The sequence below is a fragment of the Eleutherodactylus coqui genome, chromosome 6 (genome assembly GCF_035609145.1).
Source record: "Eleutherodactylus coqui strain aEleCoq1 chromosome 6, aEleCoq1.hap1, whole genome shotgun sequence".
NCBI classification, from domain to species: Eukaryota; Metazoa; Chordata; class Amphibia; order Anura; family Eleutherodactylidae; genus Eleutherodactylus; species Eleutherodactylus coqui.
This window is the reverse complement of record NC_089842.1, coordinates 158,709,314-158,726,615: the sequence shown is the minus strand read 5'-3', so window position 1 is coordinate 158,726,615 and position 17,302 is coordinate 158,709,314. Positions and strand designations below refer to the sequence as shown.

The following is a 17,302-nucleotide window of genomic DNA, read 5'->3' as shown; positions in this document are numbered from 1 at the left end:
CTAGCGGTGAAGTCTGCCAGTGTGAGTGCTCTGCACAAGTGCTAATGAACGTAGCCGTGACGTCAGCACTCCTGCAGTCATTTACCCGACTGTCGTCCCGTGTAAAGGCCCATTTACACCAGTCGATGATCGCTTTAAAAAAATCGTTCATCGGCGATCGTTTTAGCGATAATTGTTGTGTGTAAATGTGCGTCCATCGTGCGCTTTTCAGGCACTGCTAGCTGATCGTTAAATTCAGTCCAACCTAAAAATCCTCCTTCACGCTTATCAGAAGTTCTCCACGGGGAGTGCTGATAGCATTGTTTCCCGCGGGAGAACAAAGGATCTGAGCACAGATAAGAGCCCTTAGGCTATTACCTGCATTCAGGGAAGGCTTCATTTGCACACCTAATTGGTACTTAAGTAGCTACTTAATACTTTATGCAAAATGATTGCTCAAAGCTGTCACTCAAACTGTCCTTTGAGCGATCATCGGCCCGTGTAAACCAGCCTTAAAATGGACATAAAGGTACCTTATCTCATTAAACAAATAAAGACAAACTATCACTAATTACGTGATACTGCCCTCTGTGGACAAATATTTAGATCTACAGAGAAATTTTTAATCTGCAATTGTTCTTTAAAACAGGCTATGGCCTACTGCAACAAAACCTCAGCACTCAATGGGCCCCGAGAGAAATATACAGTAGGTCTGCAACCTGCTGGTAGGGCACTGGAGCTCTGCCCAGATGTAATGGGCAAGGATTAATTGGTACAACATATAATGGTGCGAAATGCTGCAGGAGAAAATAACGTAAATATTCTCTTTGCATGTCTGTATCTCCTGCCAACGTTTGCGGGAAGTGGATACGTCACTGCATAAAGGGGCCCAGAGATATAATAGTCGATGTGACCAGAAAAGACGATTGTTAATAATTATATCGCTCAGTGTATATTTACTGAAATGGTCAAATTCAAGAAATTTGTTCCATTGCACACAATTTGATTTAGTTGTTACTGACTAAACACTATCCTGCGAGTGTGATGATGCATACAATGACATTTGTAACAACTGGCGTGACTTACCACTGCGCATCTTACAACTTATGCTACTTAAAAGCAGGCAAAAAATATTGGAACTGTGATGAGGTGAGGGTGGAGCGACATATGGCCGGCCAAATTAACTATGCAAATTTGCAATTTAGGAGTCTAGGAAAGCTACTTTATATTCGTTGCCACCAAGCTTTCCCAGAAACCTATAATAAACCGTGGAACTGATGGTATTTCTTTACTTTGTGGCTACTCTCACACATGCGCTTTTTACCATGATTACTGCAGCGTTTTGAACGTCGCGGTAATCACGGTATAACGCTTCCATTGATTTCAATTGGGCCTCACAAACATGTGCTTGAACGCGGTTTACTAACGTGACTATTTTTGAGTGCTGTCTGCTCTATTTTACTGCATTTTCGCGCTTATTAACGCACCTCATCACCCATCACAATGATGGAGCGAGTTAAAAACCGCTGTCGGACGCAGGTTACTGTGTCCGAAAACGTTGGGAAAATTATTTTTTTTTAAATCACTGCAAAATGCCGCTATCAAAATTGTGTCAAGCAGTTAAAAAAAAACTTTGCAACTGTTCCTACGTTATATCTGTTTCTAGGAAAGCTGGGTACATATTGCTGCTATTACATATAATACAAGGTTTGATACTCATCTCTCCCACACTCCTCTAAATTTGTTCAGTGTAGAGAGTCACTATATAACCAAAAACGCAGAAAAATCCAGATTTTGTTGCGGTTTTTGATGTGGATCTGCTGCAGATTGAAATGGTAAAATCTGTGGTGGATCAAAAACAGTGGATTTTGCCATAATTTTTGTTGTGGTTATGTTGAGCTCGGGAATGTGAGTTTTTTCTCAGATGCAAGGTGTTTTTATGTCAAAGACGCCTCGCATTAGTTCAGGGAAGTAGCGATCGGCAAGTGTTTTCCATTGTTTTAAAAAAAAAAACCTAGCAGCGCACTCGCACCCTCAGCCATGTGAAAGCAGTAAAAGGTGTTACTCAGCCTGCACTTTTTTTTTTAAAACTTGCTTAGTGTGGTGAAAAAACACTACAGAAAGTCGCCTCACCCAATTCCCCACTGTCCAAACCTGCTCTTTATTTCCTATCATGATCTCCTTTCACAGGGTCACATGCCCCTGGTGTCAGTCACATCATCACTGCAGCAGTAAGCAGAGAGCAGTGGGGGACCAGGCACCAAGAGAACAGGAGTGGTGGGGTACTGGGTGGGGCAACTCTTTTAGATTATAATAAACGTAATCTTTATTTATATAGCGCAAACATATTCTGCAGCGCTTACAAAAACAGGGGGATACAGAAAGACAAAAGTACAAAAACTACAGAACCATGGTTACATGTAGTAATCAGTTGATGGAAATAATAGGGGTGAGAGTCCTACTCCAACCAGCTGACATGCTACAGATAATAGTGTGGTACAGAAGGTAAAGGGGCTGGAGATGTGCACGGTATGGCGGGGTGGAGAGTGAGGGATGCTATACACTTAAGACAATGGTCAGACTTAAGCCGTTTGCTGGCTGAATTGGTGTGATTGCAGGAGGCAGTTGATGGCGGCTAGCAGGAGCTGCAGTCAGTAGGTCAGGGAGCATGTTATCAGGCAGCCTACAGAGGGGTTTGGTTTAGGGAATATGGTATGCCTCCCTGAAGACGTACATTTTTAGAGCACACCTGAAATTTTGTGTGTCAGGGATTGCCCAGATGATTTTGGGGTAGCGTGTTCCAGAGGACTGGTGCTCCCCTGAAGAAGTCTTGGAGGCGGGAATGAAAGGTTCGAATTAAAGGGGTACACAGTCTGATTTTGTTAGCGGAGCAGAGGGTTCTGGGCTGGGTGGTGGATTGAGATGAGGGAGGCAATGTAGGGTGGCGCTGCGCTGTGGAGGGGTTTATGGATGAAGGTAGTGAGTTTAAATTGAATTCTGTATTTAACGGGCAGCCAGTGCAGTGACTGGCACAGGGCAGAGGCGTCCGAGTAGCGGCTGGACAGGAAGATGAGCCTGGCTGCCGCATTCAGGATGGATTGGAGAGGGTAGAGTCTGGTGCAGGGGAGGCCGATCGGCAACGAGTTGCAATAATAGAGCCAAGAGTTGATGAGGGCAACAGTGAGCGTTTTTAGCATGTCCACTGTGAGAAAGGGGCAGATTTTTGTGATGTTCTTGAGGTGCCGCTGACATAGTTGGGCCATAGATTGGATGTAGGAGGTAAAGGAGAGATCAGAGTCGAACATAACCCCAATATAGTGGGCGTGCAGTCTGGGAGCTATGGTGGTGCCACATACTGAGATGGAGATGTCAGGATGAGGTCGGTTAGTAGAGGGTGGAAACACCAGTAGGTCAGTTATGTTTTTCCACGGTCCTGAGTAAGTTTGGATAGCCCCTTTAAACTGCTCTGGAAAATGAAAGCTGCACTGCTATTGGTTGCTATCGACAATAGGACCGGTTCTTCTATAAGGCATTTTTCCATCATATGAAGGATACAAGTGGTGCCTGATGGACCCTACTGACTTAGGGTTTAAACACATGGCATGATTTTTTCATGTTTTGTGGACATGCAAATCACAGCCGCAAAACGTGATGAAAACAAAACCATTAATTTCAATGGTTTTGTTTGGACTAACGGAACTCTCGCCTATACGTGAGAAAAGATAGGCCTTGCTCTATCTTTCCCACACATAGTTTTTATAGTGCTGGTTTCATGCACAGAAACACTCCATAGCAGCGAGCGTATTTGCGCATGCGCCCATATGTTTAAGCCCTTGTAATGGTGTCTGTCGAGTTCCTCCACGGTGTCTTTTAATTTGACAGGAAGAATAATGCTGCATTCTTGTCCTGTTCTTCCCTCAAATATAATATAATCACTAACAGAGGCTCCTGCCAGAAGTGTGAATACAGCCGTAGGAGTCAGTCACACTGGTGTTTGATATTACTGTAGTCTCTGTCCAAGAAGTGGAACAATGGCAAATGCGGTAGTGCTGGATACAACACATTTCAGACCTGAACAGTGGTGAACAAGACCCATTGACTATAATGGATGAAAAACTGCTGCATTTAGTGCTATTTCCTCCATGATTGTGGTGGAAATCAGCGAAGCAGGCTCCGGACAAAGCCTCTGATGCTAATTAGAATGAAGTCTTAAATGGTTTTGATAAATATTCCCCATTATGTCTCAAGCTGCAACCTGACAGCCAAACAGAGTTCATGGTAGGCCAGGAGGAGATGGAGTACGGGCAAAAGAAAAGCGCTGATTAATGCTCCGTCTCCTGGCAGAAGCAAATGATATTAATCTTCTAGTTGTCTATTGGCCACATTATGCAGTATATGTTCATAATTCATTAATAAGGGTAAGGCAGGCATGATTTGCAGTAGGTAAACTGTGGTTCTACCTACAAAACCATGCAGGCATTAACAATCAATTCAAAAACAATGCCAACTTGCAGCAAAAATTGCATGACTGTATGGTTTGTGGATGTGTTTCAGTCACCCAGCAGCCAATACATAAGGTCCTACCCTAAGGGCGACTTCAGACGACCGTATATCGTCCGGGTTTTCATGCCCGGTCGATATATGCTGTCCCTCTGATGCATTGGTTTACAATGCATCAGTGTACCTGGGCGTATTTCCGTGGCTTAAAAGCACCCAGCCGGCCAAGATAGTGCATTTCGGACGGGCGCTTTTACACTGGCGGCAGCTGAATAGACTTCTATGGGAGCCTATGATAGTTGCCGAAGAAGGGAGGTGGGAGTTTAGCAGCGTGACTGCTTAACTCCCACCCCCTTCCCTGCTCCTCTCCCCGCTTTGCTGGCTGTTTGCAATGGGAGGGAGAGAGGCTAAGCTAAGCCCCACCCCAAACCTGCCCCTCCCATTGCTGGCTGCGACAAGGGGCGGAGAGAGGGCGGGAGCTTAGCATACTAGCACCCGCCCCGTCCTGGCTCCTCTTCTTGCCGAGAGATGGCAATGGGGAGGGAAAGGGAAGAGATGTGTGCCGGGCCAGGGCTGTCTGAATAAGCGCACAAACGTTAGATCTGTGTGCCCGTTCACGTGCTTTCACGTCGCCGGCAGGAGAACGTAAAAATGCCGACATCCATGTGAATCCAGCCTTGTTTTCAGTGGGTTATTAGAGTTCATTCTCATTGTTCTTTTTTGCACATACATTTAGTTTGTGTAGAAAAAAATATGACATGCTCTAGTTCATGCTGCCTGCACGGGCAGCATGATCCTGGGACAGGTATGTACACTGCTCTCATGTATGTTTTATTCTGAAATATTTCAAATGAAACATACTTTAAAGTTTGATCCTGAACGGTGCTCAGAGTCACAAGGGAGGTGCTGCAGCGGCCTCTCCCTGCCCGCATCACCTAGAATGACACCTCTCCCCCTATACACAAGTAGGGAGAAGGAGGTCACTGTAGATGATGCAGGCAGGGAGAGGACGGCGCAGCATGCCCCTTTGTTTGCGGCGCTGTACAGAATAAAACTTTAAAGTATGTGTGTTCTGAAATGCCAAAGGATTATAACGGGATAATAATGCAGAATTTCCGCCCGTGCCCGCCTGCAGAGGATTGCATTGAAAAATGCAATCCTAAGCACACAGCCGCGATTTGTGCGCATGAAAACACACGCGGAAAACAAATCGCGGCATGTTCTGTTTCTGTGCGCGTCTCGCAGAGGCCCGGACTTTGCAAGCTGATGTCGGCCTCCTCTGAGCTCTTCTCGGTCTGCAGCCAATCTGGAGCTAGGGGTATGACAGGGGCGTTCCTCCTGTTAAACCCCTAGCTTCCAGCGGCGTCAAGGTACACCAGTACCCCCTTTAAAATCTTACTTCTATGCTGTGATTTGGTTATTTTGAAGTCAGAGGTCTAAAGTCTGGGGCTGGACTACTGAGAGATTCTGATAGTATGTCCCCTTCTCATTTTTATCACAACCTTGGAAATGTTGTGTGGCTCCAAATCACCATCCACATCAATATCTACATCCTGGCTGTCTTGAATAGTGCCAGCTATTTGTAAATATGTAGGAATATTGATATATTTGGTGCAGAGCCTCCGTGACACTGCACTGGCGGAAATCAGCCGTGGACATCTTGTCATCAGAATCTCTAAGGCCGCCTGCAGACGGGCGGAAATTCCACGTCGGGATTCCCCACAGAATTTCCACCCCTACACGCCTGCATAGGATTGCATTACAATACGCAATCCTATGCAGACGGCCGCGGTTTGTCTGCGCGAAATCCCGCGCAGAAAACAAACCGCGACATGCTCTATTTCGAGCCCCGCACAGAAACGTCACTGCCTGGCCGCCGGCTCCGCTCTGCGCATGCGCCGGCTGCTCGGCAGCCGGCACATGAAAGAGCCGGAGCTGCGGGAGCGGGCGAGTTCTGCGCTGCTCTCTGCAGGCGCTCGGGTCGGGTCCTGCTGCGAGAATTCTCGCTGCCGGATCCGACCCGGCCGTCTGCAGGCAACCTAAGGCCTCATGTCCACAGGCATAATTAAATTAAGGAGTCCGCAAGTGTCACCCGGGCAGATGATCCGCAGTTCAATATGCCGATAGACTATAAATTGCATTCTGCAGGAATTTAAATACCTACAGATGTCAATTTTTTCCCGGTGGGGAAGAGACGCAGCATACTCCATTTTTCTGCGGATCTCGCAGGGACGGCATCCATTGAAGTCAATGGAAGCTGTCTGATTCGCCACACGCCCGCTGCTGACACTGCGAACGTGCCATTGATTCGCGGGAAAGCAGAAGATTTAAAAAAAAGAAAAAAAAAACACAGCGCATGCACAGGCATGGCGGCCGATGTGCAGAGCCCATCCGCTGTGCAAAAGAAAGAAAATCTGGCCGCGACAGAGGAGGCCTGCACCGCGTCCGGACAGGTGAGTAAATGTCTTTTTTGCCTCATGTCTGCAGGCACGGGTGGAATCCGCTGCAGGATTCTACACTCAGAATCCGTGCGTGCCCATGGGCATGAAGCCTTAGTAGTGCAGTTTCAGATTTTAGGCTTGTAATTTCAAGTAATCATTACTCAGAATCGAAGATAATTTATAGGCTTCCTTGAGGCTACATTTTACACAGGCGAGCAAAATATCGGGCTGGGAAACTCAGTCCAATATCGGGCTTGCCAACATGCGATTTTTAACAGCAATGCTAAGCGTTTTTGATTAAAAATCACCTGTTGCGATTTTTCAACAGGACAAATCACACTTGTATGCACATTGCATGGCATGTGAGTGCCATGCGATTGTTTCCAAGATCCCATAGGAAACAACGGGTAAATTTTTCCCACGGGAACACCCAAAAATATAACATGCAGCAATTTTTTTTCCTCGCAGAAAAAATAGCTCATGTGAATAAATACATTCAAAAGAATAGATTTCATATTAATGCAGATTTTGTGCGCATCACATCACACAAAACGTGCGCTAGTATCTCTTGTGTGAATAAGCCCTTAAAAGGTGATTTTCTCTGCTCTGATCGAAATATTATCAAGTTTCTTACTTGCCGATGTACTGTGATCTGTATGCCACCCATCATGGGCTATTAATGACCCTAGAAATTAATTATAGAATTATATCAGCATTCCTTCACTAATCACACACGAGCAATGACAAGGACAACAAATATTTTATGTATAATGAGCAATTAGTAAAAAAAACCAAAAAACATCTCCATGAGTGCAACTAGCAACTGTTACGTAATAATAAACTGCATTGTTTTTTTGTAAATAAGGACTTTGCATGTACAACAGTATAAAGATGGAACCTGCATTCTTCCGATCCTTGTAGAAATAAAAGATTACGATAATACAGAACATAGAAAGCTATAGAGTCGATTGTATTATTTATGGGATTTATAAATGGAAACTGAATGTCTGCAGTGTGGAGACCCACCCCATACGTCATGTACAGCAAACACGCCGACTAATGGATTTTCCACTCAAAGGTGTCATTAAACTATGAGCGTTATGGCCCTTTTACATGGGCCGACAGTCAGCTTAACAACTGCATTAGCGCTGACGTCACCGCTAGATCGTTAGCACTTGTGCAGAGCGTTTAGACAGACAGACTTCGCCACTGGATTGCTGGCTTCTCCCTCAGCGTTTCACCTTCTATGTAAAGCGCTGAGCAGCGAGCATTTATACGGAACGAGATGCCAGCAATTCAGCGATAACGAACTGTGAGCGAATAGTAAGCGCTTTTTTTGCATTTACACTGCATGATTATCACTCAAATTCGTTCGTTTCAATGAATTTTGAGCGATAATCGTTACGTGTAAATGGACCATTACTCTCCCGATGTAGAGAGTGGGCACAGAGAGGATGGAGTGATGGGTAAGGGGCATAATGTTTGTAAATAATGAGCCCCACAAATAAACTGTGTATATAAATCATGAACTTAAAGGGGTTATGTCAAAAATTCATTTATCTGTTGGATAGGTGATTGCTGGGGGGCTGCAAGAGATCAAGAGAATGGAACACCCGAGTCCCCTGGGTGAATGGAGAGTTGGTACATATTCGTGCCCAGCACTTCTGAAGCAGATAGCCAAGCACCGTGCTCAGTGAACGAAGCAGTGGTCACACATGTGCATCAACTTTTCACTCACCCAGGGGACTCGGGTAGAACATCCAAGCGATCACATCTCCAGCATTCAATCATGTATCACCTGTCTAAAGGATGGCTGATAAGTAATTTTCATAGGATAACCACAGGCAGCATTAATAATAAAAATTACCATTGACTATAAATCCTTGAATGGTTAAAAGATAAATAAAAAACTCTACTCAGTCTTTTCTTAGGTAAATCTGTTTCTGGGAAAGCTGGGTGGCAATATGGCTCCCACAGTGGTTGTCGTCAAGTTTCCAAGACTTCTCTAAATCTGCCTAGTTATATACTGATATCCTAGAGGGGATTGCATAAGTGTCTAACCTAGCAAATATGACTTTCAGGACTCCAGAAAGCTGAGTGACAACTCTGTGCGAGCTGCAATGGTACCCATAATAGCTGTCAAGCAGTCTTCCCAGAAATAGCTACAACAGGCTATTCCTAGGGGCAGGATAACTTGCTAGCACTGGTGGATGGACTCTGCCATTATGACTATGCTTGGTGCTGAAAGCTGAGGCCTGCAAGAATAGCATGAATATCTAATTAGCAAGTAGCAGAGCCATGTCTACCAGGCTGCAGGGTGAAGCAGGAATGATAAACATGTACTGATAACAGACTACTATCCATTTGCTAGGCTACTGTAGACTCCATTCTGCTGCAGAACCTCTTGCAGAACAGACTTGCCCCACCGAGTGAACATAATACTTGTCAGACTGATATTTTTGCTTATCCCAAGCTACGCCTGCAGCTCACTTTTTGTGTACATATAATAGAAAAAAAAGGACCATTGGGACATTTTCCACCTGGCAACAGCTTTCTTACGACATTAACCCCCCTCCTCCTCCTCTCCCAGTGTCACATCAGTAAAGCAGCACAATGTATAATGCATAGCAGAGACACAGCAAGATACAATGGAACACACCCAGGGAAGAGGCTGCCATGTACCGGTCTACCTACCTCCTTGCCATCTAGGAAGGAGCCCCCATTAGGTTATACATACCCCAGCTATTTCTTTCCTTGCGGTTTCGAGCCATGACAGGGTGAGGCAGTAGGAAGCGGGAGGGTGTGAGGCGTCGGGTGATGGAGCCTCAGCTGCTTCTGCAGGATGAGAGGATGCTGAGGGTAGGAGGAGGAGGACCAGTCACGTGGGCAGGAGGGCGCTGTGCAATAAGGAAACACAAGGGGATCTTCACATTAGGATTTTCATCTACGTTCAATATATATGTGAGGCGGCGTTCTCACAGCGTTTATCACCACGCTGTGTGATTACGTCACGGGGTCCGGCAGAGTTGCTGTGACAGAACCCGGAATGGAAATGAACGCAACCATTCACTGTCCTTAGTGAAACAGATTCCGCTTTGGTATCTGTTTACAAGGTTTCCGTCTGCTTCTGCTATATATGGAGTAGAGAATAATGTAGCCGACGCCAAGTAAAATGGAGACTAACGGATACCAAAGCGGAGTCCGTTTCACTAAGGACAGTGAATGGTTGCGTTCATCTCTCCATTCCGGGGTTCTGTCACAGCAACTTTGACGGACCCCCTGAAAACACTGTGTGAATGCTCCCTTAACAATACATGAAAGACGTATACAAAAATATGCCTTTTTAAAAAACGTATACATTAAACGGACAGCCATACGCTTCTATACATTTGTGTCCTTTTTGGCATTACGTTTTTCACAGTAAACTCTTTTACCTTAATCCAGTTTTGTAGTTGAACACTTTTTTTCCATTAAGGTATTTGATAACAAAAAACGCCTATGTTTCCCACTGTAATGTTAAAAAAAAGTATACGTTTCCATACGTTTTGTTGTGGGACAGAAAAGCGTGGTTTGCTAGGCTTTACTGTCCTGCATAGAAAAGTTTACAAATGTAAAGGAGGTCAAATTTAGTCAGAAGTGTGTGCTTTTGAATAGAGATGAGCGAGTATACTCACTAAGGCACATTACTCGAGCGAGTAGTGCCTTACCCGAGTATCTCCCCGCTCGTCTCTAAAGATTCGTGGGCTGGTGGGGGAGGAACGGAGGGGAGATCTCCCTCTCTCCTGCCCGCTCCCCGCCGAAACTCACCTGTCACTGGCGCCGGCCCCCGAATCTTTAGAGACGAGCGGGGACATACTCGGCTAAGGCACTACTCGCTCGAGTAATGTGCCTTAGCGAGTATACTCGCTCATCTCCATTTTTGAACTATATTTTGCCCATTCTAGCCTATGGAAAAGTGAAGCGATACTTTTTTATACGTTTTTTTTTGTATATAATCCTATACGATCCATGGATGGTTACAGCCCAGTGTGAATGGCTCTTATAGAGCTCAGGGTTTTCTATCACTACTAAACTATTGTGGAACTCCTATATGTCTATAGGCTTCGTCACACGAGTGTGCGCACAAAACACAGACAATAGAATCTGTTGGTTTCAATGGGTATTATTGCCACAAATGCATTTTGTTTGCACAAACAAAGTAGGACCTGCTCTATTTTTCTATGTTTTGCACAGCAAAGGTCCTATCAAAGTCTATGGGAGGTGCGGAAATATGCAACACTGCGCAAAAGGCAGGGAAAAGAACACATCTGGACCTCATTAGGCTAATAAGCCTTAATCCACGGAAAGGTGTGTCGCACACGCATGTGAACTGGCCCTGCATGCGCAAAAAGTACAGTAATATGCGCAGACACGCGTGCAAAAGTACCTCATCCAGCCTCCTTCGTATGCAAATACTTTGTGCTGAGCGTTCTTGAGCATACAGTTGTAGCCCTATTACCTACAAATAAAGTCAGACGGACACCTTGGGGCAGATTTATCAGGGATGGCGGTTGGCGCCATCTCATTAGTTTGAGAGCTGTCTCGAACATGTTCCTAAAGTGTCTTATGAGAGCTGTCTCTGCTACAGACTGGTATAAAACAAGTAGTGCCAGCTATGACCTGTCATGGGCAGGAATACGTTTTGGGATTTAGAAATATGTCTGTCTTCCTAAACAGTCAAAAATGTTGCAAAAGAAGATTTAAAATGGCGCAAAGTGCTCAAAAACATGCCAAACGTCATCGTATTCAGGATCTGCGTGATATCTATGTGTCTGAAGACCTGCCGCTGCGCCTGATAGAGGGAGATTTCTTCTCTCTCGCCGACAGTTCAAACTCAGTGCCAAAGTGCAGGAGTTTGAAAAAAGAGGCGGGAAGATAGCGGCTGCACGATTTGCCCCACATGATGTGTTCGCTACATACGAGGAAGATGGGGCAAGTCCTGTCTTTTCTCGGCTGTAGTATTCACGGTTGAGAAATCCCTGCAGTATAAACCAAACCACTGAACTCCTATTGTGATTAGTGGTTTTGTTTAATTTCGTTACTGTGATTATCACGGCCTTATAAGGGGAGTACTTCATGCTCATGTGTTTAAACCATTAAGCAGGCGCAGATCCACAGCACACAAAATTGCGTACGTAATATTTCCACTGCAGAAATTCCTTCTGAAGTATACTCTATATGTGATGTGGGTTTTGGCTGGAGTTTCATTATAGACTTCAATGCTACGTGAAAATCTGCAAAAGAAATCTGCAGCAAATACACCATAAGAGTCGAAACAGTAGCAAAAACACAAGTGGAATAGAAGTACCTATTTTATGGCGTATTTTTACGTCTTGTGTGAATCCGGTCTAACACACTTCTGACTACCACCTCTTAGGCCTCCTGTCCACGGGTGATATGTCACTGTGTTATCCGCAGCGATAATCCGGCCATGGGTAACACAGTGAACGCTAAAGATTCGGGGGCCGGCGTGGGTGACAGGTGAGTTGCGGCGGAGAGAGAGGGAGAGAGAGATCTCCCCTCCGTTCCTCCCCGCTCTCCCCCGCCACTCCCCGCCCCCCGAATCTTTAGAGACGAGCGGGGAGATACTCGGCTAAGGCACTACTCGCTTGAGTAATGTGCCTTAGCGAGTATACTCGCTCATCTCTACTGCCCATTCATCCCCATGGGAGCAGAACAATAAACATACATTGTGCTGGCATGTACATGTGAGTCTGATGTGGTTTTGCTCCCATAGGGAATAATGGGTGATTTTCTTACAAAACATATCGCACTCGCATAAACATCACAGGTTTGCAAGTGTGATATGAGTCCCAGTGTCTTGGACCGATATTGCACTTGCCCATGTAAATGCAGCGTGCTCTGTTTCCTGGTCAAATGACAGACACCATAATGTAAACCATTGCAGTCAATAAGGTCCCTCAGGCACCTTTGGTGTCCATCATGTGACTGCTGGTCTTTTCATTTCTCTGTTTCTAAGATGGAACAGAAAAACTGAAATGCTGGGGCAGGTGTGAACTTATGTGGCTCTGGTTAGATTCCTTCTTTGTAAGTATGGATATTCACCCTGCATGTAATAAATCCTCTTCTACAGGGCGGCTAGGAAAAATTAGGCTGGCACCACACTCTTATGAAAGCAAATCTGTTCCCCATAGGAACCGATCACAGCACAGCTTTCATTTTACCTCAGCAGTACAGCAACCAATCACAGCACAGCTTTTATCTATTTTACTGCTGAGGTAAAATGAAAGCTGTGCTGTGATTGGCTGCTATTTCTTATACTGCTGAGGTAAAGTGAAAGATGTGCCGTGATTGGTTGCTATACTGCTGAAGTAAAGTAAAAGCTGTGCTGTGATTGGTTGCTATGGACAACAAAGATTTTCTTTCAGACAGCTTTCTTAAGAGTGTGGTGCTGGCCTAATTTTCCATGGCCGCCCTGTATAATAATTCCACTTGTCTGTAATTAATTGTAAAGGAAACACCCACCTCTTCCCCCAAAACAGATTCTACATATGAAAAAACTGCGTTGACAATGCTGCGACATACGTAGGTCAGCCAGTGCAAAGAAAGAACAAGAACACCGTGGAGTATGCAGTCTTTCTTTTCCTGCGACCCACTGTATAGAGAAGCACAGTCTGCTGCTGTATCCTATACAGTAAAACGTAGATATGCCGCACTATCACCTCCATATTTCACTGGGTGAATGGGCGGTATAACATATGTGGCAAGAGCTCTCTGGGTGTATATGACCAACATGTTAACTCAGACGCCGTGTGCATATTACCCTATAGGTCCTTCTACGTGGGACGGTGGTCAAGCTATAAAGCGCCTGGCGATGGTCCCAGTGATAATGGCTGCTGTGCTTTCACGCAGGAGCGATGATCGCTCAGTAAATGATGGTGGAACACGTTGGCGGCATTTACACTGAATGATTATTGTACAGATACCCGCCATCCAGCCTCAATCCGACCGCTAATCGTAAAAGGGCCATTAGTTATGCCCTATATTCACAGCGGTACTACAGCAGCTCTGAAGCTGTCCACGGGTGTAATTCAGTACCCATCGCCCAGTTTCAGGTGAGCGTATTATAATACGCCCGTAATACAGATGTGTTAGGGCTCTCTCACACCAGTATTTTTTTTCCTGTACGGCACGGGCAACATATTGCATATTTACTGCATGCCGACAGCCCCATACACTAAAGTGGCACGTATGCATGCGTGATACACGCAAAGATAGTGCACGGTGCAATCTGTTTAGCACGCTCATGCCGCTCGCTGTGTAAGGGGCACAATTGAAAGTAATGTAAAGTTTGTTACCGCGTATTACAACGCGCAAAACCCGCACACTTAATATACGGTAAAAAGCGATTGTGTGAGAGAGCCCTTACAGATGACATTGGAAGCGTACTAAAGGCTTAAACAGACAAATGTGTTTTCGAAAATCTCGCATCACACCAATGTCACAAGTTCGTGCGTTGCAATATTTTGGAGGCCCCATCGGAAGACATGGGTAAGAAATGAAAGGCTTATCGCAGCAAGAGAGTACATGCCGCAATTTCTTTTCGCGCCTCATTGCATGACTAAAACATCGCACGTGTGAAGGAAGACATTGGAATACACGGGCTTTATATTACAGCGATTTCACGTGCTCTCGCATCACTGGAAAATCACGTGATTTTATCGCCCGTGTGAAACTGGCTTTGTTAGGCTTTAATAGCCATTCAATTTCACAAAAAGGGGGTATCACGTGTGTGAACTGGCATTGCGAGTGCAAAAATTACAGTACTATGCGCAGGCAATCGCCCAACAGCCTGATTATTGCCATCTCCAAACCTTGTTCATGCGCAAATATGCTCGGTTGCGGTGTTTGTATTTGCACATACGTTCGTCTGTCAAAGCTCAAAGCGCTAATACCCACGGACGGATTTCTGCCACAGTTGATAACAGGCGTTATCCAGCAGCTATTAGGCTCTATTGAACTAATAGCTCAATGTTCACACTGCGCAATTAGCAGCATGAAAGAAACCGCGGCATGCTCTAATTGCCGCAAAAAACGCGCGTCCGGCTTCCATTGTAGTCACTGGAAGCCGTCCATCACGCAATACTTCAGCTGTGAGCACAGCGGATGTATCGCATGATTACGCATCATCGCCCACTGCTGGCGCGTCATGCTCTGTACCGCGTATGTGCGCCAGACGGGACTCGTGCGACAAATCTGGAGAGGTGAGTAGGGGTCTTTGGGAGGCGCCATGTCGGATTCCGCTGGCGGAGTCCAACACGGCCGTGGGCATGAGGCCTAAATCAGTATTTCATTTGATCTGTATTTGCCTCCATATTTGCTGTCGTTTTTTTTTTCTAAATACTGATCCGGATTTGCGCAATAGAAAATAATACCAATAAATGCAAATATGGAGGCAAAAACGGACAAAAACAGATCATCCTGCATTTTTAAAATACGTCTGTGTGAATAGATACGTAGATTTACATTAGCTTCATATTAGGGTATGTAAAACATGGACCAAATATAGAATTAAAATACGCTTATGTGAAAGTGCGCAGAAGTGTACCGCTGTATGTCTCTTACTTCTGTCGGACCCATATAGCATGCGACAGAAAAAAAACACTTGACTGTCTTTAATTGTGCGCCATATTATGGAGATGTCCTCCTCTAGAAGCACATTCGGTACGCCATATAAGCATTGGTTTACGGCTGTGGAAAATACACAACTCTGTCAGCAGACACAGGGTGACGTTGGACACGGAATATGCGTGCATTCTGCGCCTCTGACAAAATAGTGCATGCTGTCTTTTTCTCCCTCAAATTTAGTGGTAGCAGTACACTCTTCATTCAATTTTATTGAAGATATTGCTGTAATACCACAGTTTGGCCACCAAGTGGCGGTATACCCATTTCAAACCTGTAACGACTACGTCTCAGGAGCCCCCGATTACACACGTGACCAGAAACGTTCTCTGTACAATTCTAGAGCCCCCTCCCGCCAACTGTCTCTCGGAGCCCTGTCTATACCGAATGCCATACACTCTTACCATAGCAAACGCCCTCTAGTGGACACTTACACGGCCGTTTAGAAAACAGGACGCCTGAACTTTAAGTGGGCGTGGACTAGCTTTTTTTTTTCCCCTAACAGCTTTATTGCTATTATAAAGCAGAACGCAAAACTCGTGATAGTTGATGGGTGGAAAATATAGGTCACGTTAGTGCGTGAGTCATCGAAACGAGGCTAAGCAGCGTGGTGACGTCACTGACCTCGTGACTTTCTTCGCTTTTTTTCTTGTGGCCATGATATTAATGGGCAAAGGAGTCAGTATGCTAATACTGTGATAATACAGCAACTTCCTGCCGTGACGTCACTTACACTGCACATAAATGGGGGCGGGTAGCCAGCGTGGACTGTAGTTTGCATGCTGAGACATAGATAATTGCTTGTGATTTCCCCGAGGGGGAGCAGAGACTTTATCCTATAGTTATGTTTATTAACTGAAAGTATCACTCTTCAAAATAGAAACTAGACTACATTAGAAAGAAAAGGGATTACTAACGATTGATTAAAGGGGTGGTCTCGCGAAACAAAGTGGGGTTATACACTTCTGTATGGCCATATTAATGCACTTTGTAATATACATCGTGCATTAAATATGAGCCATACAGAAGTTATTCCACTTACCTGCTCCGTTGCTAGCGTCCTCGTCTCCATGGTTCCGTCTAAATTCGCCGGCAGCTTGCTTTTTCAGACGCGCTTGCGCAGTCCGGTCTTCTCCATTCAGCACGAGCCGCTTCAGTGTGCTCCCCGCTACAGCTCTTCTGCGCATGCGCAGACGAGCTGTCACTGCTCGGGAGCGCGCTGGAGCGGCCATTCTGTACCTTCCTCTGTTAGAGGAAGGTGCAGAGCTGCCGAGCTGTCCGGAGAAGCCGTCCAGCTGTCCTGGTAAGTGATGGGCCGGGGGGGGGGCTGCCGCTGCGCCGGGCTGCCGCTGCGCCGGGCTGCCGCTGCCATGGGGGGGCTGTCGCTGCGATGGGGGGGCTGTCGCTGCGATGGGGGGGCTGTCGCTGCGATGGGGGGGGGCTGTCGCTGCGCCGGGGGAAGTAGCGCTGGGCCGGGGGGGGGGGGCTGTCGCTGGGCCGGGGGGGGCTGTCGCTAGGCCGGGGGAACTAGCGCTGGGCCGGGGGGGGCTGTCGCTAGGCCGGGGGAACTAGCGCTGGGCCGGGGGGGGCTGTCGCTGCGCCGGGGGGGCTGCCGCTGTGATGGGGGGGGGGGGCTGCGCCGGTTACCTGCTGCCTGGCGGTGGGTGACTGGTCGGCGGCTGCGGTGGGTCCGGTCGGCG

General features: G+C 46.2%; 1 protein-coding gene across 2 annotated transcripts in view; it reads right to left on the bottom strand.

The window, feature by feature from the left end:
• The window catches only part of ATL1 (atlastin GTPase 1), a 193,935-nt gene extending 177,857 nt beyond the window's left edge, over positions 1–16,078 (bottom strand). For both annotated transcript variants that reach the window (XM_066608070.1, XM_066608071.1), the window contains exons 1-2: positions 16,007–16,078; positions 9,655–9,814 (exon numbers count right to left, since the gene is read on the bottom strand). In XM_066608070.1, coding sequence (XP_066464167.1) covers positions 9,655–9,688 — 34 coding nt within the window. In that variant the 5' untranslated portion in view covers positions 9,689–9,814; positions 16,007–16,078. The remainder of the gene's footprint in view (positions 1–9,654; positions 9,815–16,006) is intronic.
• Positions 16,079–17,302: the final 1,224 nt, after the last annotated feature.